Below are 26,910 nucleotides of genomic sequence, written 5' to 3'. Positions count from 1 at the left end.
CCACACCTGGAAGAATACATAGTCACTGTATCAAAAAAAAAAAAAAAGGACTAACAGTATTGAAGTAAAAAGCCCAAGCTGCACTGAAGTTATTGGTGGAAAACAAGGCTCCAGGAATTGACAGAATACAAATAGAAAGGTGCTACAAACTGAAGCAGTGCTAGAGATGTACTCACTCACATATGCTAAGAAATTTGGAAGCCACCCAATTGGCCAACCAACTGGAAGAGATCCATATTAGTGCCCATTCTAAAGAAAGGTGGTGAGCCATCAAAATGTAGAAAATACTGAACATTATTATCATTGATATCACATACAAGTTCAGTTTTGCTAATGACAATGAAGAAAGTCAAGCTGTATTCAAAAGAAGACTTAGGATGCTGGATATCATTGCTGTTGTCAGATGGATCTTGGCTGCGAGAAAAGAACACCAGAAATATGTTTACCTTGTTTTACTGACTGACCGTGCAAACACATTAAACTGTGTGGATGATAACAAATTATGAACAACAGTGCAAAGAACAGGAAGTCAAGACTCATGTGGAACCTCTACATAGACCAAGAGGCAGTTGGTTGACTAAAACATGGGTATGACATTGTGTGGTTTAAAATCAGGAAAGGTGTGTGTCACGATTGTATCCTTTCACCATACTCATCCAATCTGTGAGCAAATAATCTGAAAATCTGGACTCTCTGAAGGAGAACGCAGTATCAGATTAGAGGGCGGCTAATTAACAACCTGTGATATGCAGATGACAAAACTGTACTTCCTGAAAGTGAAGAGGCCTTGAAGCATTTGCTGATGAAGATAAAAGACTACAGCCTGCAGCATGGATTTATACCTCAATATAAAGAAAACAAAAATCCTCACACCTGGGCCAATAATTACTAGATAAATGAAAAAATATTGATGTTGTCAAAGATTTTATTTTACTTGGATTCACAATCAATGTTCATGGAAGCATCAGTCAGGAAATCAAATAATGTGTTGTACATTGAAATAGTTTTAAAGTGTCAAAAAGCAAAGATGTCACTTTGAAGACTAAGGTGGGCTAGACCCAAGCCAAGGTATTTTTGATAGCCTTATAAGCAGGACACTGGACTCCCAGAAGAATATACCAATTTATGTTGGAAAAAGTACTGCTAAAATACTCCTTAGAAATGATGCTAGCAAGATTTGTTCATCTCACAAACTTTGGATATGTTCACAGGAGGGACCAGTTCCTGGAGAAGGACATCATGATAAGTAAAGTAAAGGGACCGTGAAAAAGAGGGAAGCTTTCAGTGAGGAGGATGGACACAGTGCCTGAAGCAATGGGCTCAAACACTGTAGTGTCTATGAGGATGGCACCGGATCAGGAGTGGTTTTCTGTTTTATATGGACTGGGATAGCTATGGGTTGGAACCAACTTGATGGCACCTACCAACAAGAACACTAAATGGGACAGGTATTAGTTAAAAAACAAAACAAAGCAAAACAAAAAAACAACCCACAAAAACTAAAAATAGATATGGCCCTTGCCTTTTAAGTAGAGAAGAGGCAAATAAATAGAACACCACCCCATGTGTAATTATGAATTGTGAGAAGTGTTATGGAGAAGATTATTAGGTCCAAGAGTAGATAATAATGGAGAAATTACATAGACACTATTATCAGAGGAGACCTCTCTAATTAATGTCTCTCAGGATATTTAACCGAGACAAAGCCCCAGAAGACATGAGTCTTCTGAAGATGGTCCAGGAAAGCTTGTTGGAGATCCCTAGTTGGGAAAGAGTTTTGTATCAAAGAAATAAAAAAAGGTCAGTAAGAAGGCTGTGAACCAAAGTGAGAACAGTGCTAGGTAAATTTGAAGAAGTACACAGAGATTAGATCATGGAGGGTGTACAGCCAAATGTATGAGTTAAATTGAGACGGACTAAAGATCCAATTCAAAATAGTTAACTGAAAGGAGAACTTATTGACTCACATAACTCAAAAGCTTACTTTGGATGAAGTAGCTTTACTGAAGGCTCACCGGGATCTAATTTCTCTCTCCTCTCTTGGCTCTACTTCCTCTTTATTAGTTCCATCCTCAGATGGGCCCTTCCTCCAAAGTTTGTACGCAAAAGGGTATGCTTCTTCACCACCACTAATTTTTAAAAAACCCAGATGGAATTTCATTAAGTTTGACTTGCATCATATGCCCATTCTGTAATCAACTACTACTGTCTGGGAAATGCGATGATACCCCGGGAGGTTTAAGTGAGATTATTTAAAAGGGAAGTGAGCGGATTTTGCCGGAATGACTTCTGGCAAGGGTAAACAGTGAAGTGGTCACATGAATCACCCACAAATAGTAACTATAAAAATGGGATTTAAAAGTAAATAAATAAAGACATTGGAAAAGCATGCAGAAGTTGAGGAAAGCAAGAAGTTAGTTCAAGCTGAAAAAATAACTTTGTGACTTTCTGGACTGACAACACTGCATAAACCTCACAGCTACAACTGCAGAACGCAGTTAGAAAACAAGCAAGTTTATCAACGAAAGGTACTAAAGATCAAGATCAGAATTCTTGGCTGGTAAAACATCTGGACATTTTAAAATGAAACCCCGAGAGTGAGTAAGCCACATAATGGATGAGACCCACATTGAGAACATAAATTGTCCAAATCTCTACCTAATAAACACGCTGTACACATTAATGGAGAGGTACTACAAGTGAGAGCTCTGATGGTGTAGTGGGTTTCGCATTGAGCGGTTAACTGCAGGGTCGGCAGTTCGAACCCACTAGCCTCTCTGTGGGAGAAAGATGAGTCATTCTTCTCCCACAGAGATTTACAGCCTCAGAAACACTTTACAGGATCACTATGAGTGGGGGCCAACTCAACAGTATACAACAACAACAACACTACAGAAGAGCTGCCATAGAATTTAGAGAAATACTCTTAAAAGATAGAAAATACATACAGCTCAGCTGTTGAGTTTGATGATTTTCCCAATGATCATCTCAAGTTGTAGCATGTCTGAAGTGTCAGAACATAGAAACCAAAACTGGCAAGGTAGCTGGAAATTAGGGGTAATCTTAGAAATAAGGTAACTACAGAGCGAAGAGACACTCATATCTGCCTAAATACTTGGCTGACCAACAACGTTCACAAGCATGGGAAGACCCGCAGCAGGGAAGGCTAAAAGAGCAGCAGTGGAAAGTCAAAAGAACAGAGCAGAGATAACATAAGCATGTTTTATGGCCAAAACAAATGAAAATGGACATTATTTAAAGATTTACATATTAAATTGTTGTTAGTAAGTGCCATCTAGTTGGTTCTAACTCATAGCCACCCTGTACAAGGTTTCTAAGGAGCGGCTGGTGAGTTTGAACCGACAATCTTGTGGTTCAAACCAACCTTGTGGTCCAGTGCTTTATCCCACAGCACCACACCAGGATTCTACATATTAAATTACTGACTTCTAAACAAAGTATAAGGAGCTCTGGCAGCGTAGTGGTTACAATTTTGGCTGCTAACCTCAACGTCAGCAGCTCGAAGCTACCAGCGGCTCCACAGGAGAAAGATGAGGCTTTCTGCTCCCATAAAAATTTACAGCCTTGGAAACCACGTACAGGGTCGCTATAGTTCGGAATGGACTCGATGGCACATAACAACAATAAAGTATAAGGAACTCTGGTAGCATAGTGGTTACGAGTCAGGGTGCTAACCTCAAGTTCAACCGTTCAAAACTATCAGCTGTTCCTTGGGAGAAAGATGAGGCTTTCTGATCCTGTAAAGATTTAGAGCTTTGGAAATTCTATACAGGGTCACTATGAGTCAGAAGTGACTCCACAGCACATAACCACCACCAGCACCAAATGAAGCATCTATGAAAGAATTAACAGGGGAAAACAGAAAATATTTTAACTGGAATGGCAATTAAACTACAATAACTCAAAATGCATGGGCTGCAGCTATCTTGTTGATAAGTGCTGTTGAGTTAGTTCCAACTCATAGCGATGCTGTAGTAGGGTTTGTGAGGAGTAGCTGGTGGTTTTGAACTGCCAACCTTGTGGTTCGAAGTCCAATGCTGACCCTATAGCACCACACCAGGCTGCAGCTATAGCAGTACGTAAAGGAAAATCTGTAATATTAAATGCATATTTTAGAAAAGGAGAAAGGAGCTCTGGTGACATAGTGGTTAAACACTTAGCTGCTAATCAAAAGCCTGGCAGTTCAAACTTACCAGCCACTCTATGAGAGGAAGAGGTGGCAGTCTGTGCCCATAAATATTGCTATTGTTGTTAAGTGTTGTTGAGTCAGTTCTGACCCATAGCAACCCTACACGGGGTTTCCAAGAAGTAGCTAGTGAGCTTGAACCATCAACTTCGTGGTTCAAACTGACGTTGTAGTCAAGTGCTTATCCTACAGTGCTACACCAGGACTCCGTGAATATGACAGTCTGGAAAATCCTAAGTAGCAGTTCTACTCAGTCCTAGAGGGCTGCTATGAGCTGAATCGACACAGCAACAAGTGCTTAGATTTTTGGTTTAAGAAAAGGAGAAAGTTCTGAAGTAAGTCATCTAATCCTCTACTTTAGGACTCCTGGTGTGGTGCTATAGGATCAGCACTGGACTGTGAACCACCGGGTTGGCAGTTCAACCCCACCAGCTGGTACTTAGAAACCCTATAAAGGGTCCCTATGAGTTGGAACCAACTCAATAGCATTTAACAACAAAAACAACAACATTCTACTTTAATAAACTAGAAGAAAGGAAGAACAAATCATAGCCACAATAAACAGAAGGAAATCATAAAGTGCAGAAATCAATGAAACAGAATAAAGGAAACTGAGAAAAATCAATGAAAACAAAAGCTAATTCTTTGAAAAGATCAATAAGCTAGATCAATTTCTAGCCACAGATTATGAACATCAACAATGAAAGAGAACAATTATATGCTCATGAATTTAATGACTTAGATAAAATGGGCAATTCACTGAAAAACATCAACTTCCAAAGCTCATTTGATAAGAAAAAGATAACCTGAATCTATCTGGTATCAGAATATGTATTTAAAAAGTTGTATTTTTAGTATCTTATCTTCCAACAAAGTAAAAATAAATAAAACGAAGAGACAAAGCTCAAGGCCCAAATGACATCACTGGTATACTCTATCAAATATCTGCTCCTGTTACAAGTGAATACAAGTTCTAAGTCAGTAACCCATGTACAGCATGAAGAAACACGGTGTAGATCTGAGCTGTCTCCATCATCAGTCACAGACCAGAGCTGGGAATCCATGGCATTTTCAGCACTGATTTGGAAAGCAGATCACCATGTCTTTCTTCCTCGTCAGTCTTAGACTGTAAGCCCCACTGAAACCTGTTCAGCATCATAGACATATACTAGCCTCCAATAACACAGGGGGAGTGACAGGGCATGAGGCGTCCTAGCCGGAAGTAGACATGGGTCTCGTACATGAAAGTCGAGAATTCTACCACCACTGCCCTGACAAACATTTAGGGATGAAATAATATCAATTTTATAAAACTTTCTCAGGAAATAAGAGAGCAAGGGAAACTTCTCAACTATTTCCCAACAAAGAAATAACAAGAAAGCTACAGATCAATATTCCTAAATAAATCCAAAGAAGTTCTGGTGGCAGAGTGGATTAGGGATTGGGTGACTAACTACAAGGTTGGTGATTCAAATATGGATCCCCAAATCCTTGTTGTTGTTGTTAAGTGCCGTCGAGTCAGTTCCGACCCATAGCGACCCTGTACAGGGTTTCCGAGGGTGTAAATCTTTACGGGAGTAGAAAGCCTCATCTTTCTCCCGCGGAGCGGCTGGTAGTTTTGAACCGCTGACCTTAAGGTTTGCAGCCCAATTCGTAACCACTACGCTACCAGAGCTCCTTAGCAACATTTTTTTTCCCTCTAATTATTAAAGGATTGACATTAAGCTGATGGCCTGGTAGCAACCAGAAGACAAAAACTTTTTTTGCGTTTCTTTCAAAATCTCAGCATCATTTCTTACTTACTTAGCAACATTTTTGCAAAATGAATCACGCAATATTCAAAATGGTAATATAATTTGAAAAGTGGGCGTATTCCTTGAAATGTAGGATGGCTTAATGTTAAAAATTAATCAATGCAGTTTACCAAATTGGGAAACAAAAAAATGAAAAAATATATGATAATCTCCACAGAGTTAGAAAAAATATATGATAAAAGTCAATACCAACTCACAATAAAAACTCTCAGCACAGTAGGAATAGGAGGAAATATCCTCAATCTGATACAAGGAATCTATGAAAAAGATATAACTAGTATGTGAAGAAAAACATGTTAAAAGAATGAATTAATTTCCCCAAGATCATAAAAAAGGCAAAGATGTTTCTTATTATCACTTCTACTTAGCACTTGTACTAAAGATTCTAGCTATTTTACAAAAGAAATGAAAAGAAATAAAAAGTACACAAACTGGAAATAAAACAACCCCTAACAGGAAATAAATAAAATATTTTAACAAATATATTATTAAAGAAAAAAATATGAAGGGCAAATAAACATAGGAAAATCTGCTCGAAACCAACAATCTCTAGAGAAATGAAAATTAAACCCAAAGAGTCACCATTCTATACCTATTAAAATGGCTCAGATTAAAAAGATTGTCAATTCCAAGGATTAGTAAGAACATGGAACTGCTAAAACATTCATACCTTGTTGGTGAGGGATACTAAATCTTACAGTCACTTTGGAAAAACATCTGCCAAGTCTCATAAAATGAAATACATACATTTACTATATTATCTAGCAAGCCCACTCCCAGGTATTACCCGAGAGAAATAAAAACATCTGTAAACACAAAGGCTTGTTACAAGAATGTTCATAATTGCTCCAAACTGAAACAACCCAATGTCCATGAATAAATAAAAGAAGCAACAAATTGTGGCACAGCCATACAATGGAGTGGTAGTGGTGGTGTGCTGTTGAGTTAATTCCAACGCATAGCGACCCTGAATAGGGTTTCCAAGGCTGTAAATCCTTATGGGAACATAAAGTCTAATCTTTCTCCCACTGAGCACCTGGTGGACTCAAACCGCTGACCTTGAGGTTATCAGCCCAACGCATAATCACTATTCCACCAGGGCTCCTTACTATTCAATAAAATCAGGGAACTTAAAAATATTTGCAGAAAAATTCCATTATCTTTTAATTCCATTTCCCACAAATTTTCTGAAGTTCTGTTCATATACAGGAATGAGCCACTGATATACAACATAGGTAAACCTTGGAAGCATTATGCGTAGTGAAAAAGGCCAGCCACAAAAGAGTACATTTGAGGAATCATCCATATTGTATGATTCCATATTAAATTCTAGAAAAGGCCAAACAATCGTGATAGAAAGCATATCAGTGACTGCCATCAGTAGAGATGGAATTTCAAACCTGGTGTCAAAGATACACACACAAGGCGATGAAAATGTTTTACAACCTGGAGCTCATGAGTACATAAACATTTGTCAGAATTCCTTGAAATGTACACTTAAAATGGGTGAATTTTATTGTACCTAAATGACACCTAAAAAACCCCAAACAACTAAAGGGTGGAGCACGTAATCAGTTTCCTTTTATTATAAGAAGAATTGATTAAAACAGGGCAAGCATGGAAATGGAGAGGCCAGTTAGGAGTCTACTTCAGGTGAGAGATTTTAGTGTAGAGTAGGATGGCAGTAGTGGAGACAGAAAGAAGAACACAGATTCAAATTTACTTTGAAAACAGAATCAATAGAAACTGAACATGAAAATTAAAAATAAATCAAAACAAAGAAATCTAGCAAAATCACTGTATTTATGGTTTGACCTAGTGAATATATAGTGGTGCCATTTAGTACAAGAAGGAACAATATTATAGTAATAGGTTGGGGAGAGAAAATAAGAATTTGATATTAGATAAGCTAAATTTGTTAAGTTTTGATGCCCATGAAACATCTACGTAAATCTATGTATGTTCAGGAGGTCAGAAATAAAGTCTGGGCAGAGTCTTCATAAAAGTTGTATTTGAACAAAGAGAAAAAGAGATAAGAGGTTTTAGGACAATGATCTGGGAATTCAATGTTTATGAGTAAAAGAATCTTTAAAAGCACATTGGCCCCCTTCCAAGACTAAGACTCAATGGGAATACACGCTCTGATTGGTGACCACGTTCATCACTGATAAGGGGAAGTGAGGGGAAAACAGCAATGAAGCTGTGAGCTAAGCCCTACAATGTTCAATAGACTCCTGTGAACAACTCGGGTGGAGACCTGGTTGGCCAGCAGTGTGGCAAAACCTGGGGACTCTTGGGCCCAGAGTCAGTGACATAGCCACAGAGGACTAGAGTGGAGAGTGAAATGTCCAGCTGATAAGAAGAGAGGGCGTATGCATAAGAACACCCACACTTGCAGATAATACCCACTTGACCTGGCTTCAATGACTGGATGATCAGAGCTCAACTAGAAAAAGAAAGAAGAGGAAAAAAAGAGTAATCCGATGCAATTTGATGACCTTGACCTACACCTATGGATGCAGGAGCTCAAAAGAGGGAACAAATCTTTACAGCAAGGATCACTCCCACCCCCTCCATACACAAATAGACAGGGATGGGCAACTTGGACATTGGCTACCCAAAGTGGGAGGGCTACAAAGGGAAGAAGTGACTGGCTTACAAGCTTTCAAGAGGGAAACTAGATCCAGAGGGCGTGGAGGAAGGTAGACTCTCCACTGAGTAGTATCCAATCTGTGTAGGCAAGGCTGATGAAATGAGATGGGGATAGGTCTCTTGTGATACAACAGTGAATAATTGTTATCAGGACTGATTGTGAGGGTTAGAAATGTAAAGATAGACATTTTGTAGCAAGGAGGGGAGTGATTAAGTTTGCAGTCTAGGAGCGGAGGTCCCTAGGACCATCAAAGGAGAAGAGTGGAGAGTGGGATCCTACCCAGAGAAGCAGTGACACCAGAGATGGAGGCAGAGACGGTGACGTGGAGGGATGGAGGAGCTGGGGACTTTAGAACCAGAGAAGGAGAGGGGGACAGGCTTGATGGGTATACCCTTTGGTTGGTTGATTATGCATGGAGGGGATTGTAACCATGGCAATGAAAAGATATGCGATAGGATGAATGTAAAACTAATGTTCTCCCATGTAAACTAGCATATAATTCACAATAAAACATTTAAAAAACAAAAGCACATTGATCAGCCAAAAGTAACAAAGAATAAAAAAAAAAAAAAAACCACAACCCACAATCCAAAACTAAGGATGTCACAGGGGCCAAGAGGAAAGATTTTGAAGGAGAGTGTAATCAACTATGTCAAATTCTGCTGAGACATTGGCTGAGCTCTTTGGTATGGGTTGAAACAAGGAAAAGGGGAAAGCACATGTAGGTATGACTTTAGAGCAGTTTGGCTGGGAAGCAAGGCAGAAAATAGGGCAATAGTCAGAGGGTAATGAGCTGAAAGGAGGGTTTGCTATTGTGCTGTTTTTTTAAGTGGGAGCTACTAGAGCTGTTACACTGATGGACATGAACCATTAGACAAATTAATAATGCTGTATAGAAGAAATGAAATACTTGTAAAAACTTTTATATTTAGATATAAAATAACTATATATAAATAAATCAATAGATATGTGTTATTTACTGTGAGGAGTCCTAGTGTAGCACTGGAGGATAAGCACTCGACTGTATGGTTAGTTTGAACTGCAAGGTCAAGTGGTTCAAAGTCACCAGTTGCTCCTTAGAAACCCTATACAGGCTCACTGTAGGTTGGAATCAACTTGTCAGCACTTAACAACAATAACAATTGACTATAAGAGTAAAAGCCGTATCAGCTTCTTTACTAGAATACCATATCAAGGGAGATTTGTTGTAAGTATATAAAAGTTATTAGATATTTTATCTCAAAATTTTAAAAAGAGAACTGTTGAAGTTGAAAGAAAGCTCATACATAAATATCAGAAATGATCATTACAATATAAAGGTGTGGTGGGAAGGGCTATAGCCAGGTAAGCTCCAATAGGTAGAAGACTGCCTCATTCATTCATTCCAACCTCCCTTGGAGTACCTTCCTGTTATGTAGAAGCTGGGTAGCTAAAGCAACATTAGTGTCTCTTGTAGTCAGAGTTCTGGAAGTAATTTAGAATCTGCTAACCAGATGTACCTGGCAAGGACTAATGAGTGACTTAAGCTGGGCAATTGGCAGCCATGTGCTCTTTCCTGGTACAGCTCTAGCAGACAGCACATAACAGCCCTGGAGAAGTTTTGCTCGTGGTTCCTTATCACTGGACAGAAATTAAGGCATCATAATCTTGGAGTCAGCAGAAACAGAAGTGTGCTGATTAAACCCAAAGTAGTTCTATTGGTAGGTCAATACTTAAATATTGCTCAGAAATCATTCATGGGGGCAAGGGGCCAGCCCTTCAATAGTTGTATAAGTACCTAGTTCCTAACATTAAATCTCTGACTGCTTAATATACCTTCAATGGTTTATATTATATCTAGCTGAATTTTGACTGATATATCAACCAACAAGTCAAACTGGTGATAGTTCCAATAACAAAATGTCAATTCAATCAATCACAACTGGTCTAATATCAGCTAATCATGTACTTTTCAACATGGTAACAAGTGAGAAGAGAGGCTTAAAAATACATGCATAACCATAGAGATAGAGAAGAATTTTTTGAATAAGACATAAAAGCATAGCATGAATAAAAACATTGCTAAATCTGACAACATTAAAATAGGAAATTCCATTTATCAAAAACAATGTATAGTCCATTGCCAACTATTCTAATCATGACCAAAATAGGTGGACGCTGACAGGAAGGAAGAAAAATGTGGAAAAGAATCTACGTTCCTAAAAAAGAAAACAAATCATCAGACATACTGGACTGATTGAGACTAGAAGATTTAGGAATAATGCCCTGTTGAATCTCATACCAAAATTAATCTCTGAGATTACTTAATAGCTAAAAAAAAAAAAAAAAAAAAAATTAGCTCAGAAAATGATTATCATCCATAAATTGTGTTTCTTTAAAAAATCACCTAGGAGACCAAAAGGTAAAAAATTACATTAAAACAAAGAAAAGTATGTAAAGGGGTTGTTGTTGTTGTTGTTGTTAAGTACCATGGAGTCAGTTCCAACTCATAGTGACCCTACACAGGGTTTCTGAAGCTATAAATCTTTACAGGAGCAGAATGCTTCATCTTTCTCCCGTAGAACTACTAGTAGTTTCGAACTGCTGTTGGCAGCCTAACTCGTAATCACTATGCTATCAGAGCTCATGTTAAGGGGTAGGCAAAATAAATTAAATGGAAACAGAACAACTAGAACAGAAATAATGAGCCTTTTCACGCATTGAAAAGAATGCAACCAATGTTATTGAACAACTTGTATAGAAACTGTTGAATAGAAACATAAACTATGTAAATTTTCACTGAAAGCAAAATGAAGTATTATTTTTATTAATATAATAAACAAGACTTCTGAACATGATGGCAGAGGAGCTAGATGTGCTAAGCAGACCCTTTGCAACAAGGACACAGGAGACCAAGTGAAACAGCAACAGATGGGAATTCTGGAATCCTGAGTTTCAGAGGGTAGGACATGGAGGTGTACTGAGTGCTAACTGGAAGAAGAAGATACATAGAAGAATCAAGAGAGAAGAAAAACAGACAAGCTGTCAGCTGGCTTGAAGCAGCGCAGACAACTTGAGTTTTTTGCTGACAGCTATCAATAAAAGAACTTGGAGGCATAGGATATGACTGTAGGTTAATGGCAAGCGGGGTACAGTTCTTACTTGTTTCCCAGGCACTCCTTGTAGCTGGAGATGAGGTCAGTCCTCACCCTCACCTGTCCACTGGCCAATGGAAACCCCTCCTGCATAGCCTCTGCTTGGCCGGAGGTCAGGTATCAGACATACTACCCCCAAGTCTGGAGGTGGGTGAACCTGCCCTGAACTATGCTACACAAACAGTGAACCGAGAACTTTGTTCACATTTCCAGTCTCTACTACATCCATCAGAAGACAGGTGGTGAGTACAAACCAACATACAATCATCAACTAAGTATAAATAAAACCCCACAACAATGTCTTGGAGAAAACAGACAATTTCAGCTTCTATGAAGAAACAAGACAAAGTGCCTCAAACAAGTGACCAAAATAGTTAGAAAATACATTATATTTATACATAAAATATAATGCCAGAATGGTATCAGAATTACTTGATAGGGAATTTAAAAGAATGATATTTAGGTATGGTCAATGGATTGAGAGAATGATCTAGAAGACTGAAGAGGAAATCAAGGAAAATATAGACAAAATTTGAGAAGAATTCAGAAAAACATTATGAGGACAAATTGACAAAATAAATGAAAAAGTTGGAAGCCATACAAAAACATCAATTATGAAGCCATAAGATTAATATTAATATTTCACAAACAGATAATACATTGAAAGGGTAAAGGAGTAGAACTGGATCAACAAATGGATGAATTAGTGAGCTTGAAGACAAATCTCTCAAAAGTCATCTCCTAGTATGGCACCATAGGTTAAGCACTGGACTGCTAATTACAAGGTCTGCCATTCAAACTCACCAGCCACCGCTGGGAAACCCTACATCGTTGTTGTTAAGTGCTTTCCGAGTCATTTCCAACTCACAGTGACTCTACGGAGGGTTTCCAAGAAGTGGCTGGTAAGTTTGAACCACCGACTTTACAGTTCAAACAGACCTTATAGTCCAGTGCATAATCCCACAGTGCCACACCAGGTCACTATTACCTGGAACCAACTCAACAGCACTTAACAACAACAAGAGAGGAACAATCAGAAAAAAAGAGCAGAAAAAACTGAAGAACACCTAAGATTTATGTGGGACACTATCAAGAGGAATAACTTACATGTGATTGAAATTCCAGAAGAGTTGTTGGAAGAAAACTTCCCTGATATCATGAAAGAGTAGATGATCTGCTTTAAGGACACTGAACAAACTTCAAAGATGACAGATCCCAAAACAAAATCACCAAGACATAGTCAAACTTTTCAAAACCAAAGACAAGGAAAGAATCTGACAACAGCTTTGAAACAGTGAAGTTACCTACAAAGGATAGCTAATAAGACTAAATTCTGATTTCTCAGCAGAAACCATGCAGGCATGGAAACAGTGGGATGGCATATATAAATCTCTGAATGAAAAAACATGCCAAACAAGAGTCATATACCCAGAAAAACTGTCCATCAAATATGATGGCAAAATTAGGTCATTTCCAAATAAATAGAAATGAAAAGAATCCGTGAAAATCCATATCAAGCCTAGTAACAATTCGAAAGGGTGCTCCTTGGATAGAAAACCAACAACAGCAGACAACAACCTGAGATTAACATGCATGAAAATATCACCCAGAACTCACTCTAGACGTTGTTGTTAAGTGCTGTTGAATCAGTTCTGACCCATAGCAACTCTGTGTAGGGTTTCTGAGGAATGGCAAGTTAGCTTGAACCACCAACCTTGTGATCCAAACACACTTTGCAGTCCAGTGCATTAACCCACAGCGCCACACCAGGACTTCTAGATATAGAAGGAGTCAACTTAGATACAAAAGTATTCAAAGTAAAACACAACCTTTTGGTGGCGGTGGTGATGATGGTGATCTGCCATGGAGTCAGTTCCAACTTATAGCGACCCTGTATAGAGTTTCCAAGGCTGTAAATCTGTATGTGAGCAGAAAGCCTCATCTTTCTCCTGCAGAACTGCTGGTAGTTTCGAACTGCTGATCATGAGGTTAGCAGCTTGACTCGTAGCCACTACGCTACCAGAGCTTTTTAAAACAAACCTACAACTCTGAAAATAGGGAACCAGTTTGCAACAACAACAAAAGCATAAAGTAAAAAGAGGGAATAATATAGTTACAGAACTCTCAAATTAAGAAGAAACCAAGTAGATTACAAGAAAAAAAATTAAAATAAATCTAACTGCAACCCTAAAACTATACCAAGTCTTACTCTTAGCCCCAGTCCAACCCTTACTCCTAACACTAATCCTAGTCCTAATTATAACTTTACTAATGAACAGAGTCCTAGGCTTAGCCAGACCTAGTCATCGTCTTAAAACGACACCTCAATGAAATACTACTTCCAATTACGGGAAAAAATTAAAAGTTTTGACAATGCCAAGTACTCCCTAAAATGATAACCATCAGAAATTCAAATGTACAATTGGTGGGAAAGTAAAGTGGTATTATTAGTAAAATTGAAAAAATCTTCAGGTATGTATGCTTATATGGATTGAAATACATTTATAATAATGTTCATTGGTGTAGGGTTGTGAGGTGCCATTGAGTTTGTTGATGCATAGTGAATCTATGTACAATAGAACTAGATGCTACCCCGTCATGTCCCGTCCTCACAGTTGTTAGGATGTCTGAGCCCACTGTTGCAACCACTGCACCAATCCATCTCACTGAGAGTCGTCTTCTTTTTCACTGATCCTCTTCTTTATGAAGTATGATGTCTTTCTCCAGAGTACAGCTCCTCTGGATAACACGGTCAAAGTACATGATATCAAGTCTTGCTATCCTCTTTTTTACGACGCACTCTTCTTCCAAGACTGATTTGTTCATTTTTCTGGCAGCACATGATATATCCAGTATTATTTGCCAGTATAACTACGTTATAACAATCCTTCTTTGATCTTCCTTTTTCGCTGTCTAGTTTTGGCATTTATATGTTGCTGTTGTTGTATTAGGTGCCATTAAGTTGGTTCCAATCCATAGTAACCCTCTGTACAACAGAATGAAACACCACCTGGTCCTGCACCATCCTCACAATGGCTGCTACGCTTGAGCCCATTGTTGTTGCAACTATGCCATTCCATTTCATTGGGGGTCTCCTTCTTTTTTGTTGTCCCTCTGCTTTACCAAGCATGATGTTCTTCTCCAGGAACTGGTTCCTCCTGATAATATGTCCAACGTATGAGAAACGAAATTTGTCCATCTAGACTACTAAGGGGCATTCTGGCTGTACTTCTTCCAACACAAATTTGTTTGTTCTTCTGACTGTCCATGGTACCTCTAGCATTCTTTTCCAACACCATAACTCAAATGCATCAATTCTTCTATGGTCTTCTTTATTTATTGTCCAACTTTCCCATGCATGTGAGACTACTGAAAATATCAAGGCTTGGGTCAAAGACAACTTAGTTATCAAAGTGACATCTTTGCTCTGTAATACTTTAAAGAAGTCTTTTGCAGATTTGTCCAACGCAGTATGTTGTTTGATTTGATTGCTGCTTTTATGGCATTGATTGTGGGTCCAAGAAAATGAAATCCTTGACACCTTCAATCTTTTCTCTCTTTATCATTATGTTGCTTGTCCAATTATGAGGATTTAGGCTTTATTTACGTTACAGTATAATCCATATGGAAGACCGTAGCCTTTGATTCTCATCAGTAAGTGCTTCAAATCCTCTTCAATTTCAGCAAGCACAGTTGTGTCATCTGTACATCACAGGCTATTAATGAGCCTTATCCAATTCTGATGCTGAGTTCTTCTTCACATAGTTCAGTTTCTCAGATTATTTGCTCAGCATAAGGACTGAATAAGGATGGTAAAAAATACAACCCTGCTGCACATCTTCATCTATGCAGAGGCTCCACATGAGCACAATTAATTGTTCTAGAATTACCATTCTTTTCAATGTTATCCTCACAATTTTCATGGTCCACACATTTAAATGCCTTTGCATAGTCCATAAAACACAGATAAACATCTTTTTGGTATACTCTACTTTCAACCAGGACTTCTGGTGTGGCGCTGTGGGTTAATGCGCTGGACTGCAAAGTCAGTTTGATCTGCAAGGTCGGTGGTTCAAGCTCACCAGTTGCGCCTTGGAAACCCTATCCAGGGTTGCTACGGGTTGGAACCGACCCAACAACACTTCACAACAACAATTTTCAGCCAAGATATACCTGATGTCAGCAATGATACCCCTTCTTCCACATGGTCTTTGAATCTGGCTTGAATTTCTGGCAGTTCCCCATCGACTACTACAATTGTTTTTTAATGATCTTCATCAAAATTTTACATGTGTATAAAATAAGCTCTAGTGGTACAGTGTGTTAAGTATTGGACTGCTAATGGTAAGTTTGGCAGTTCAAACCCACTGGATGCTCCTTAGGAAAAAGAGGAGGCTGTCTGCTTCTGTAAAGACTCAAAGTCTCAAAAACCCTAAGGAGTTCTAGTCTGCCCTATGTGGTCACTATAAACTGGAATTCACTTGATGGCGGTGGATTTGTGTGTGTGTGTGTGTGTGTGTGGTTTTAATGGCATTGTTCAATAATTTTTGCATTCTAGTGGATCATCTTTCTTTGGAATGGGAACAAATATGAATCTCTTACAGACAGTTGGACAGGTGGCTGTCTTCCAAATTTGGGGATATATCCCATGTTTTCCTTGTTATTTTAATAGCTAGCTACTTACATTTTTTGTTGTTGTTCAGTATCTGTAGCTTTTTAAAACTAAGATCTCTTTTTATATTGTAGACTATCTTTCAACATTTTAATTAATTCTTTTCACTTACTTTACTTATGCATTTATTAAAAGCTGTCCTCAATTATGTTTTGAAAGTAGTCACATTATTTTTAAAGCTATATCATTCCTTAAGGGAAAAGAAATGCTACTCTTCTGAACAAACAAAAAACAAAAACAAACATATATATGCAGATAGCTTTAGACAAATCAAACTTCATTATATTGTTATTTTCTATGCAAGTAACAGAAATATTACTCCTAAAGGTGTATTGTAAGAAGCAATCCTTCAGGGCTCTGAGTGTCCCCGCATGCTAATGTTGAGTATGCCAAGACAGTAAGGTTCTGATTGCTCTTTACTTGGGCTATTTCCTGAAGATTATGTTTGCAGCAAACAACCTTGAAGGATCAGGTAGCATCCCCCTCCAGAATAAAAGCATTACATTATAAAAGCAGTAGATTTTTCAAGCTCAGTGTTCCTCAGCTGTAACACAAACCTACTGCAAGTATAGCACCAATCTGTGCACTTTCATATCAGCTATGGGATTTGAGAAACAGAGAAAACTAATGCAATAAAATCTTTGATGGTGTCTTTTGCTACCATCCATGAAATAGTAACAGGTTGACTGTAGGTAAATTGCAGACTCTGCAAAGATATTGATTCAACAGAAATTATTTGATAATTCAAAGTGTGAAAACTGGCTTGATTTATATCCTCTCTAACTCAGAAGAATTCTTACATATACACCATGATTGAAGATGACAGAGAAAGACAAATTGAAATCGCTGTTTAAAACAACAGTATGACCTTAAAGGGACAATTAAATAACTACTGAGGTTTTAACATTTTAAAGATGAAAACTGTTTTTTTGTTCTGTCTCTGTGTATCAAAAGAACTATCGGTGTGGTGTTGTGGGTTAATGTGTTGAGCTGCAAAGTCATTTGAACCACAAGATCAACGGTTCAGCTCACCAGCTACCCCTTGGTAACCCTAAAGGGGTTGCTATGGGTTGGCACTGACTCGACAGCACTTAACAACAACAATGTATCAAAAAACAAAATTGAGTCCAATCTGACATGTAAAGAGCTTGGACGTTGTCACTCCCATCCTCAAAATAAGAAAAAAGCTAAACAAATTCAGAATCAACAACTCTGCTTGGACCAACTAGAGAATTAAAGTCATTCAGAGAATTAAGGTCAGAGGGCAGCTGCTATACCCAAAACTTGAGAGACAGGCAGATACAGAGAACCACACCTTACCAGGAGCAGTAGCTTAGAGCAGAAGCCCACATCAGAGCCATTTTAGGGAGGAACCCTTAAACTATAACTGACAACTAGCTGAAGGCTCAATGTAGACTAGTTTGAGAAATAAAACTTGGGGAGAGGAGCAGAGAGTCTCAGAGAGGTCCTAACATTTCCTGAGTTTTACCTTCAGGAACCCACCAGATTCTGACTACGAAGATTGGAGAATAATTCCTGAGTGCTTCTAGCAGGGGTAGAGAAAAAATAATCATTGTGAAGTATGCCCAGAGCTTTAATGTTCTTAAGATGGTGGTGGTGGTTATGTGCCGTGGAGTCGGATCTGACTCATAGTGACCCTGTACAGGGTTTCCGAGGCTGTAAATCTTTACGGGAGCAGAAAGCCTCATCTTTCTCCCTAATAGGTCTGCCTTAAAGGAAATTATTTTACCTGATCCTAAAAGTCTTCAGTTTTACTAGAGTCTAACGAATCTGGGGGAAGGGAAAGAAAAATATCCAACTCGAGCCCTTCCTACCCTTGTAGTCTCACCTATGTGGGGACAGAAAATAGCTGAATTGTACCTGCGTAGGACAAAACTTAGAAGACAGAAGCACTAAAAGACAGACTTAATCATAGGAATCCATTCCCTCCTCATTATACTTTACTAGTCTATCAATGCTGTTGTTAAGTACTTTGAGTCAGTTCCAACTCATAACAACCCTGCATAGTATTTCTGAGGAAGGGCTGGTGGGTTTGAAACCACTGACCCTGTGGATAACAGTCCAGTGCTTATCCTACAGTACCACAACAGGGCTCCTATATATTAACAAGTGATTACAGCTTAAAGAACTGCAAGCCTCAGACTCTACTTAGGAAGCAGTCCTCAGAGAAACCCCAAAACAACATCAGAGACAAAACACGGATATTAGGAGACAGTGTACCATCGTATAACACAGTTATAGGGAATAGTAAACAAAGTCTAAGGTCTAGTCAGATAAAAATGAAATTACCACTAAGGCTTCCTGTGATAAGCCCTGGACTGTAAGCCACAAGAGTCTGCCAGCTGCTCCAATGCAGGAAAAAAATGAAGCTTTTTGCCCCTGCAAAGATTTACAGCCTCGGAAACCCTATACAGGGTCACTAAGTTGGAACCAACCCCATGGCACTTCACAACAACAACACAAAAGCCAATCTACTACAGTTTCTTTAACTTGACATATCATGTTTTTCAACAAAAAATTACAAGGCATGCATGCTAGAAGACAAAAAACACAGATTGAAGAGACAGAGCAAGTATCAGAATCAGATTCAGATATGCCAGATATTTTGGAATTACCAGACAAGAAATTTAAATAACTAAATCAAAAGGTATTGCTGCTAGGGTAGTTGATTCATACGTGAGTTTACCTCATACAAAACATGTTTAAGTATATCTCTGTGATTAGTGGTTGGCTGCAGACAAGTTCCTTCAGTAACACACATGCCTTAGTCTCATTAAATGGGTGCCTTCAGTAAAAGGGCTGATCAAAACAGTGACTTCTGAGGGAATCAGCTAGGCCAGTTAAATTAAAGGCAGGGAGCTCAGCACAATAGGTTATGGTGACTGCTTTTTTGAGATTCTAAAGGAGTAATCTATATGTATTTTTCAGGAAGGACCTAGAATTATCACAGTATAAAGGAGTGTTTTAAAAACTGAAAATGGAACTGGTAAGAAAGAAGCTAGGAAAGTTGGACTGAGACATTGTCTTCCATTATGAGAATGTACCTGCTTATTCTTTGAAGGTAGCAAAGGCTACCCTTCTGTACCCCAACTTCAAAGAATGTTTAAAAGGAACATGATTTGAGTTGCTCAAGTGCACCAAAAGTACTGTTTTGAATTGGTATAGAATAAAGAATGCTTAATTCTTCAGGAAAGGATTAGAAAGATGGAAACACGGCCTTCAGAAGTGTATAGACCTAGATGGAAGATATGTTGAGAAACAACAGTTTTCCATTTTGATATTTTTGTCTAATAAAGGTTTCTGTTGTTTTATAGCTATACTTTTTGACTTACCATCATATGATCAACAGGCTAAGGGTTCTAATGGAAAAAGGTGGACAACAGGTAGAACAGATGGGTAAGGCAAGCAGAGACCAGGGAAAGCTAAGAAAGAATTCAAATGAAAAGTGAGAAATTGGAAGTACTGTAACAGACATGAAGAAATGCCTTGACTGTGTGCCTCTGTAAAGTGGACACAGTGGAGAAAGGAGTCAGTGAGTTTGGTACTGAGAAGCAGGGTGAAGAGAATGAAAACTATGGCACAGGGTATCCGAGAACCGTGGCACAATTACTAAAGGTGTAACATGAGTGATGGAAATACTAAAAGGAAAACAAAAAGATAAAGAGACAGAAGAAATAGCTGATGTCATCATAATAAGACACCAAAAACACAGATCCAGAAAGTTCAGAGAACACCAAGCAAGACCAATACCAAAAAGTCTATCACCTCAAAAGAAACCAGAAGTTGAGTGGGGGGTGGGAGTGGGGGGGTAGGAACAAGGAATAAAATTATATTAGACCTCTTTTCAGAAACCATGAAAGTAAGAAGAGAGTGGAGTGAAATGTTTAAAGTGTTGAAAGAAAAAAACCACCAACCTGGAATTCTGTATCCAGTGAAATAATCCATCAAATATGAAGGAAAAATAGAGATTTTCTCAGACAAATAAAAATTGAGGCAATTAGTCACCAGTAGATCTGCCTTGCAAGAAAGGTTTTTTTATTTTGAAAGTTCTTCAGAGAGAAGGAAAATTATATAGGTCCGAAACTTGGATCTACATAAAGAAAGGTAGAGAGTTAAGGAATATTATCATAGTTACATGTTTTTGAATCAATTTTCAACTCATAGTGACTCCACGTGACAGAGCAGAAGTGCCCCATAGGGCTTTCTAGGCTGTCACCTTTCAGAGAGCAGATATCCAGGTCTGTCTCCCGCGGAGCCAACCTTTCTATTAGCAGTAGCCAAGCTTTTTACTCTTGTGCCACTGGGGCTCCTAAATAAGGATAAAGTTAACTCTTTTAATCTTACTAGTATTCTTAATCAATCCAATGCATACTAGTTGGCTCAAAATAATGAAAGTACCAATGTGTTGAGTGATTATACCTTGTGAAGAGAAGAAATGAATGACAGTGATATGAATGATGGATGAAAGAGAGGAGTTGAAAACACTCTGTTTACAAAGCATTTACACTACCTGTAAAGCGATATACTATTATTTGAAAGTGGATTTAGATTGGTTTTCAGTGTATATTGTCAACTCTAGAGAAAGTACTGCAAAAATGTAAATGACATATAATATATATGCTAAGAGAGGAAAGAAAATAGAATTATATGGAATGTCCTGTCAAAACCAGTGTAGGCAGAAAAAGACAATAAATAGAAAATAGTTACAACTATGGCAAATATTAGTGCAAACTATTTCAATAATCACATTAAATGTGAATGGTCTAAATAGAAAATATCAGCGTGCACAAAGGGAAAAAAAGATCAAACTATATGTTGTCTAGTTGGATCTTTTTTTCTTTTTTTTTTTTGTCTAAAGGAGCTCTGGTAGCGTAGTGGTTACGAATCGGGCTGCGAGCCACAAGGTCAGCAGTTCAAAACTACCAGCTGTTCTGCGGGAGAAAGATGAGGCTTTCTGCTCCAGTAAAGATTACAGCCTCAGAAACCCTGTACAAGGTCGCTATGAGGCTATGAGTCAGAACCAACTCCACAGCACATAACAACAACAACATATGTTGTCTATAAGAAACTCACTTTAAATATAAAGACACTGATGAAAAGTAACAGGATGGAGGAAAGAGTATTTCTTTTAATAAGTTGTGCTGGGACAATTGTATCTCCACGTGCAAAAAGAATGAACATGGACCCATACTTCACACCATATAGGAAAACGGATCAAGAGACTAAATATAAGAACAAAAACCATGAAACACAGAGGTAAAGCTAGTTTTTGACAATGGATTCTAGATATGATATCTAAAGCATTAGCAACAAAAGACAAAATAGGTAAATTAGACTTCATCGAAATTACAAACTTGTACATGAAAGGGCTTTATTAAGAAAGTGAAGAGACAACCCGTAGAACAAGGACAAAGTATTTGGTGACCACATAGTTGATAAAGGTCTAGTTCCCAGTACATACTTTGTAAACTCCTAAAACTTAGCAACAAAAAGACAAACAATTCAATACATACATACAGATATGTAGTCAATAATTTGTGGATTCCATATTTGTGAATTTGCCTACTTTATGAACGTTATTTATACCCCTTAAATCAGTACTTGTAACACTTCTACATATATACGGAAAGACAAAATTTTTGAGTTGCCTGATGTACACTTCCCAGCAGAAGTCTTATAGGTAAAGACAAGCCTTTTTTTTTTTTTTTTTTTTACGGTTTATCTAGTTCTGTGCTTTTCAGAATTTTTGTGCTTTTTGTTGGTGATTTTGTCATTTAAAATGATTTCCAATTGTGGTGTTGAAGTGTTGTGCAATGTTCTTAAGTGTAAGAAGGCTATGATGTGCCCTACACAAGAAATACATGTGCTAGGTGAACTTCGCTAGGGATGAGTTCCAGTGCCATTGGTTACAAGTTCAGTGTTAATGAATCAACAACATATTTTAAATATTTTAAACCAAAGCATTATTGTGAAAATGGCACAGGAATGTTTCATTCTATTATAAATAACGTTACCTAACTCAAAGTCAACTCAATGGCAACTAACACAACAACAACAACAACAAAACAAACATAAAACAATGTTATGTCTTAAAAAGACAAGGTTATGCATTAATTGGTTGATAAAAAAATGTTTCAGCCAGAGGCTCAGAGTAATCTAACCTTGTATTTCCCTTAGGAACAATGACTCAGTATTTGTTAACTCAGGATTGGCGATAACTTTATAGCACTTAACTACTGTGAATAATGAGAATCAGCTGCATTTGAAATTCTACAAATATTTTGTAAACTAATAATCCATATTTATGCATTTAAATTATACAAAATATAAGTCAAATTCTGGTAAAATAAAATACAATTTATTTCTACAGCTTATAAACTGTATAAGTTGGTAAAATATATCCTTGAAAAAAAATTTTTATATATATTATTTCATATATTTTTACAACATATTAAATAAATTATAATTTATTTTAGATATTATAAAAATTTATAGACATCTGGGGTAGTTCGAGCTTGTTGTTGCTATTGTTAGGTGCCATTGAGTCGGTTCCAACTCATAGCAACCCTGTGTAGAATTTCAAAGAGTGGCTGGTGAGCTTGAACGGCCAGCCTTGCAGTCCAGCGCATTAACCCACAGCACCACACCAGGGCTCCTGCTAGAGCTTAGTGAAAGTCATTTTAAATACTGGCTGCAAATTTAGGGCAAACAGTGCACAGTATGGGTGTGGTATAAAGCCCAAAATTAAGGCTCAATATTATGTGCTGTTTTGACATCTGGTACAATCCAAAGGGCCTTGAATGGTCTAACAGCAAGTTTTCCTCGCTACTCTGTTCTGTGGGTAAGACCCTGAACCAAACAACTCTCCTTATTACAGGGACCTGGCACAGTTTCCGCTTACCCTTTAGTGGCAGATTTTAGTTTCCCAACAATTGGTGGAATTATTTAAACAAATCAATCATATCCCCCAACAGGAACCAGGAACACCCACCTTCTTGATCCTACAAAGCCTTTTTGTTTACTTTGTTTCTGGGTGGCCTTGTATAGCATAGTGGTGTCCTATTCTCCTGGGCTGTGAATATACCCCACTAATAAATTGCTGTCAGTCTCAACTGTCTAGTGTCAGATGTTGTGTGTTCAGCCACTCTCATAACCCTAGAGTGGGTTAGGATGAATAGAAGCTAATTAAAAGAACTGGTATCTAATCTCACCACCAAGAACTCCTGTGTATTTTTTCACTCTGTCATGGGTCAACTGTTTTGAAAGATTTTACATTGATTAATTAAAATGATCAAGGAAATTAAGACAATAATATGAAACTCTCAAAGTGAACTTCTAGTAAGCATGGCATAACCGTTGCTTCCTCTTCCCTGATAAAGTTCAGAAAAAGGAGAGACTAGATATTTAACCTAGCTATTAATCAACAAGTTAACAGAAGTAATAGGAAAAGTTTATTCAGGGTTCTGTAAAATGCTGTAAATGCAAATTATTAAAAAGTAGTATTCTAAAACAGAGTAAAAAGTGTATTCACCACATGGGTTGATTGTAGAGCTAAGTGAAGCAGCTCCAGTGGAAAGGCCGCTTTTTGAAACTGCTGAAGCCACAGAAGGTGTAGAAGATGAAGTTGGTGTAGTAGAGGAGGAGGCTGTTGAAGATGGTAACCGTTCTCCAGACTCCATATCTATGAAAGGGGAAAGAAATGTTCATTCTCATTATTAGATAGTGGAATTATGCCAAGGTACAAAGCATATTCAAAGTATGTTAAACCTTTTAGGTATACTATTTTAAAATATCAAAATAAAAATATGAAACAAGATTACTGTTAAGTATACCAAATCCTTTTCTAACAGCATGTGGAATTTCATTAAAACAAAATAAACTGATGGTCATTTCAAACAAACACGAGTAGCTATAAACTTAAGGGAAATTAACATAGCAACATTTTATACTTCTGACACAACTTCATCATCTATACACTTGGAACTTAAAAGCCATATTATCTTAATTCATCAATAAAATATCATATTTGAATGGATTGCTGCTTTCTAAACCCCAGACAGCAATTTGACTGCAGGTTTTAAATATGCAAGAATCTATTGTGGTAAATCCTAATTTAAAGAAGTCCTCTCAAAACAGCAAATATATTTCACAGCTTTAACTGATGTAGCCTGATAATAAATAGCATTTGAACTATGATCTCAAAATAGCCTTAGTGTGATCTATTTACCAATATAGAATTATTTAGAAGCAATTTTTATTAATTTGCTTAGGTACCATAGTGCAATCTTGCATTGCTTTAATTGCAATGTTTTATGTGATTATTTTAAAATCTAGAATAGATTACCATTTTGATACTCTACTTAATGTTCACACAAGCAACCAAGGAAATCATGAAGGTCATAGTTGTCTGAAAGAGTATACAACGTATAGGAAGAGATGAACAAACAAAAAGATACTCATCACCAACAAATTACATTAGGATCCATCTCAAACAAACTCTCAACATTTAAATAATCTAACCATAAAGAGAGGTCTCTGCAGAATTTCTGTACAGAATTTGACAGTTCCCTTAATTACAACACATTTTTCTATGAAAAATAGTTTGATTTAATCTTAAAATTTCATTTTAAAGTATTTATAAATTATAATAAGATTAGTGTGTAACTATTGAGTGAATCCATATGGTATGGAGATGCTCTTTCTTATAAGATAGGTCAATATGGTAAGAGTAACCTCAGTTTGCTGCATGCCATATTAGTAGGATCACTGTGGTGAGCTTTACCATCACATACAATTTAAAAATATCTCCTCATATTGCTGTCAATCACCTCCATAGACCATGTTAATGCTATGATGAGAGTATAATCATATTCTTAGATAATCTTTCTCTTCATCAGTATTCATCATGGGGAAGACCTAGCTGCTAATGATGACTGCACAGTACTAACGTTTAAAGGGTAGGTTTGGGGTCATCAAACAGTCCCTAATGAGTTTTGAAACATGCGGCTGTCCGATGGCAAACCCTATGGTTAACACATTCCTCTATATTCCACTATATTAACCAACAAGTCTATTCACTAAATTTTTAAAAAGTTGATCTATATGGATACTTTAAAAAAAAAAAAAATTTACACCTGGAAACCTCATTGTGTCAAATAATTCTAAAATCTACTACTTAGATGTATTCTCATTACTTTAACAAACTAATGGAAGTTTTGCTTTGTTTTGAATTTGCCTTTGTACTCCATGGCAAAAATAATCCGGTGACATAATACAGATAAGCACTTTAGATGATTACCTAGCATATGATAAGATTCAAGAGTCATTACTTTTTTAAGGATAATAAGCTGTGAAGTTTAGGTATATTTCTATCTGTTGATATTATTTAATTCAGGATAAAAGTATGAAAAACCTAGAACATAAAAACAAGAAGTCTTTACCCAATAAATCCTGCAATTCTATTTTTGAGAATCTATTCTGTAGAAATACAGAGTACCTGGGTGGTGCTACACACTGGACTGCTAACCAAAAGGCTGATAATCCCAACCCACCCAAAGACACCTTGAAAATAAGGTAAGGCAATCTGTTTCTAAGAGATCACGGTTTTAAAAGCCTGAGGTTCTAATCTACACACAAGGGTTGCCTGCCATGAGTCACAATAGGCTGAACAGCAACTCATAACAACATTCTATGTAAATAAAGTCCCAAGCAATAATATGCAAGGCTGTTTAGTATTCCATTGTTTAAAAATAAATTTAAACTTGGCAGTGAGAAAAAGTAGAACTACACTTTCTAGTATTCAATTGGAATTTTTCTCGTTTCAGTAAAGGCACAATTTTCCACTTCTGATTTTTTCATTTGAGTGGGTATTACAGAAAATAACTAACTTTTAATAACATGCACACGAAATCATTTTCCTTAAAAGTCCTATTATGTACATTAGGCACTTACTATTTTATTTGTTTTATTTTGATTATAGATATATATGTTTTCACCCAGTATGATCTATTAGGGTTACAGAGTTTTCTTTTCTTTTTTTTTTTTTTTTTCCTAAATTTCTTTTATTGTGGTTTTGGGGAAAGTTTACATAGTAAATTAGTTCTTCATCCAACATCTTATACACGTTGTTTTATACCCACTGTAATTTCCTTAATGTAACAGCACTCTTTCCACTTCCTCCCTGGATTCTCTTTTCTTCTATTCATCCTTTCTTCTCATTCTTGCTTTCTGGGCAAATGCTGCCCTTTTGGCCTAGAATGGTTGATTAACCTAGTTCTTCTGCTCTCAGCTAGTGGATACTGAGGTCCATGTGGTCCACTGGTCCTTTGGACTAATTGCCTCCTTGAGTCTTTGATTTTTTTTCACTCTGCTTTGTTTCAGATGGGAGAGATCAACAGTTGTATCTCAGA

At 37.4% G+C, this 26,910-nt stretch overlaps 1 protein-coding gene across 1 annotated transcript in view; it reads right to left on the bottom strand.

Annotated features, from left to right (window-relative positions):
* Nucleotides 1–24,180, bottom strand: part of BAZ2B (bromodomain adjacent to zinc finger domain, 2B) — a 159,875-nt gene extending 135,695 nt beyond the window's left edge. Inside the window, exon 1 of the mRNA XM_006872029.1 lies at nucleotides 24,033–24,180. Coding sequence (XP_006872091.1) covers nucleotides 24,033–24,180 — 148 coding nt within the window. The remainder of the gene's footprint in view (nucleotides 1–24,032) is intronic.
* Between the last annotated feature and the right edge of the window lie 2,730 nt (nucleotides 24,181–26,910).

The sequence above is a fragment of the Chrysochloris asiatica genome, unplaced genomic scaffold (assembly GCF_000296735.1).
Source record: "Chrysochloris asiatica unplaced genomic scaffold, ChrAsi1.0 scaffold00181, whole genome shotgun sequence".
NCBI lineage: Eukaryota > Metazoa > Chordata > Mammalia > Afrosoricida > Chrysochloridae > Chrysochloris > Chrysochloris asiatica.
The sequence above is the reverse complement of the archived record's forward strand: the minus strand, read 5'-3'. Positions and strand labels throughout refer to the sequence as shown.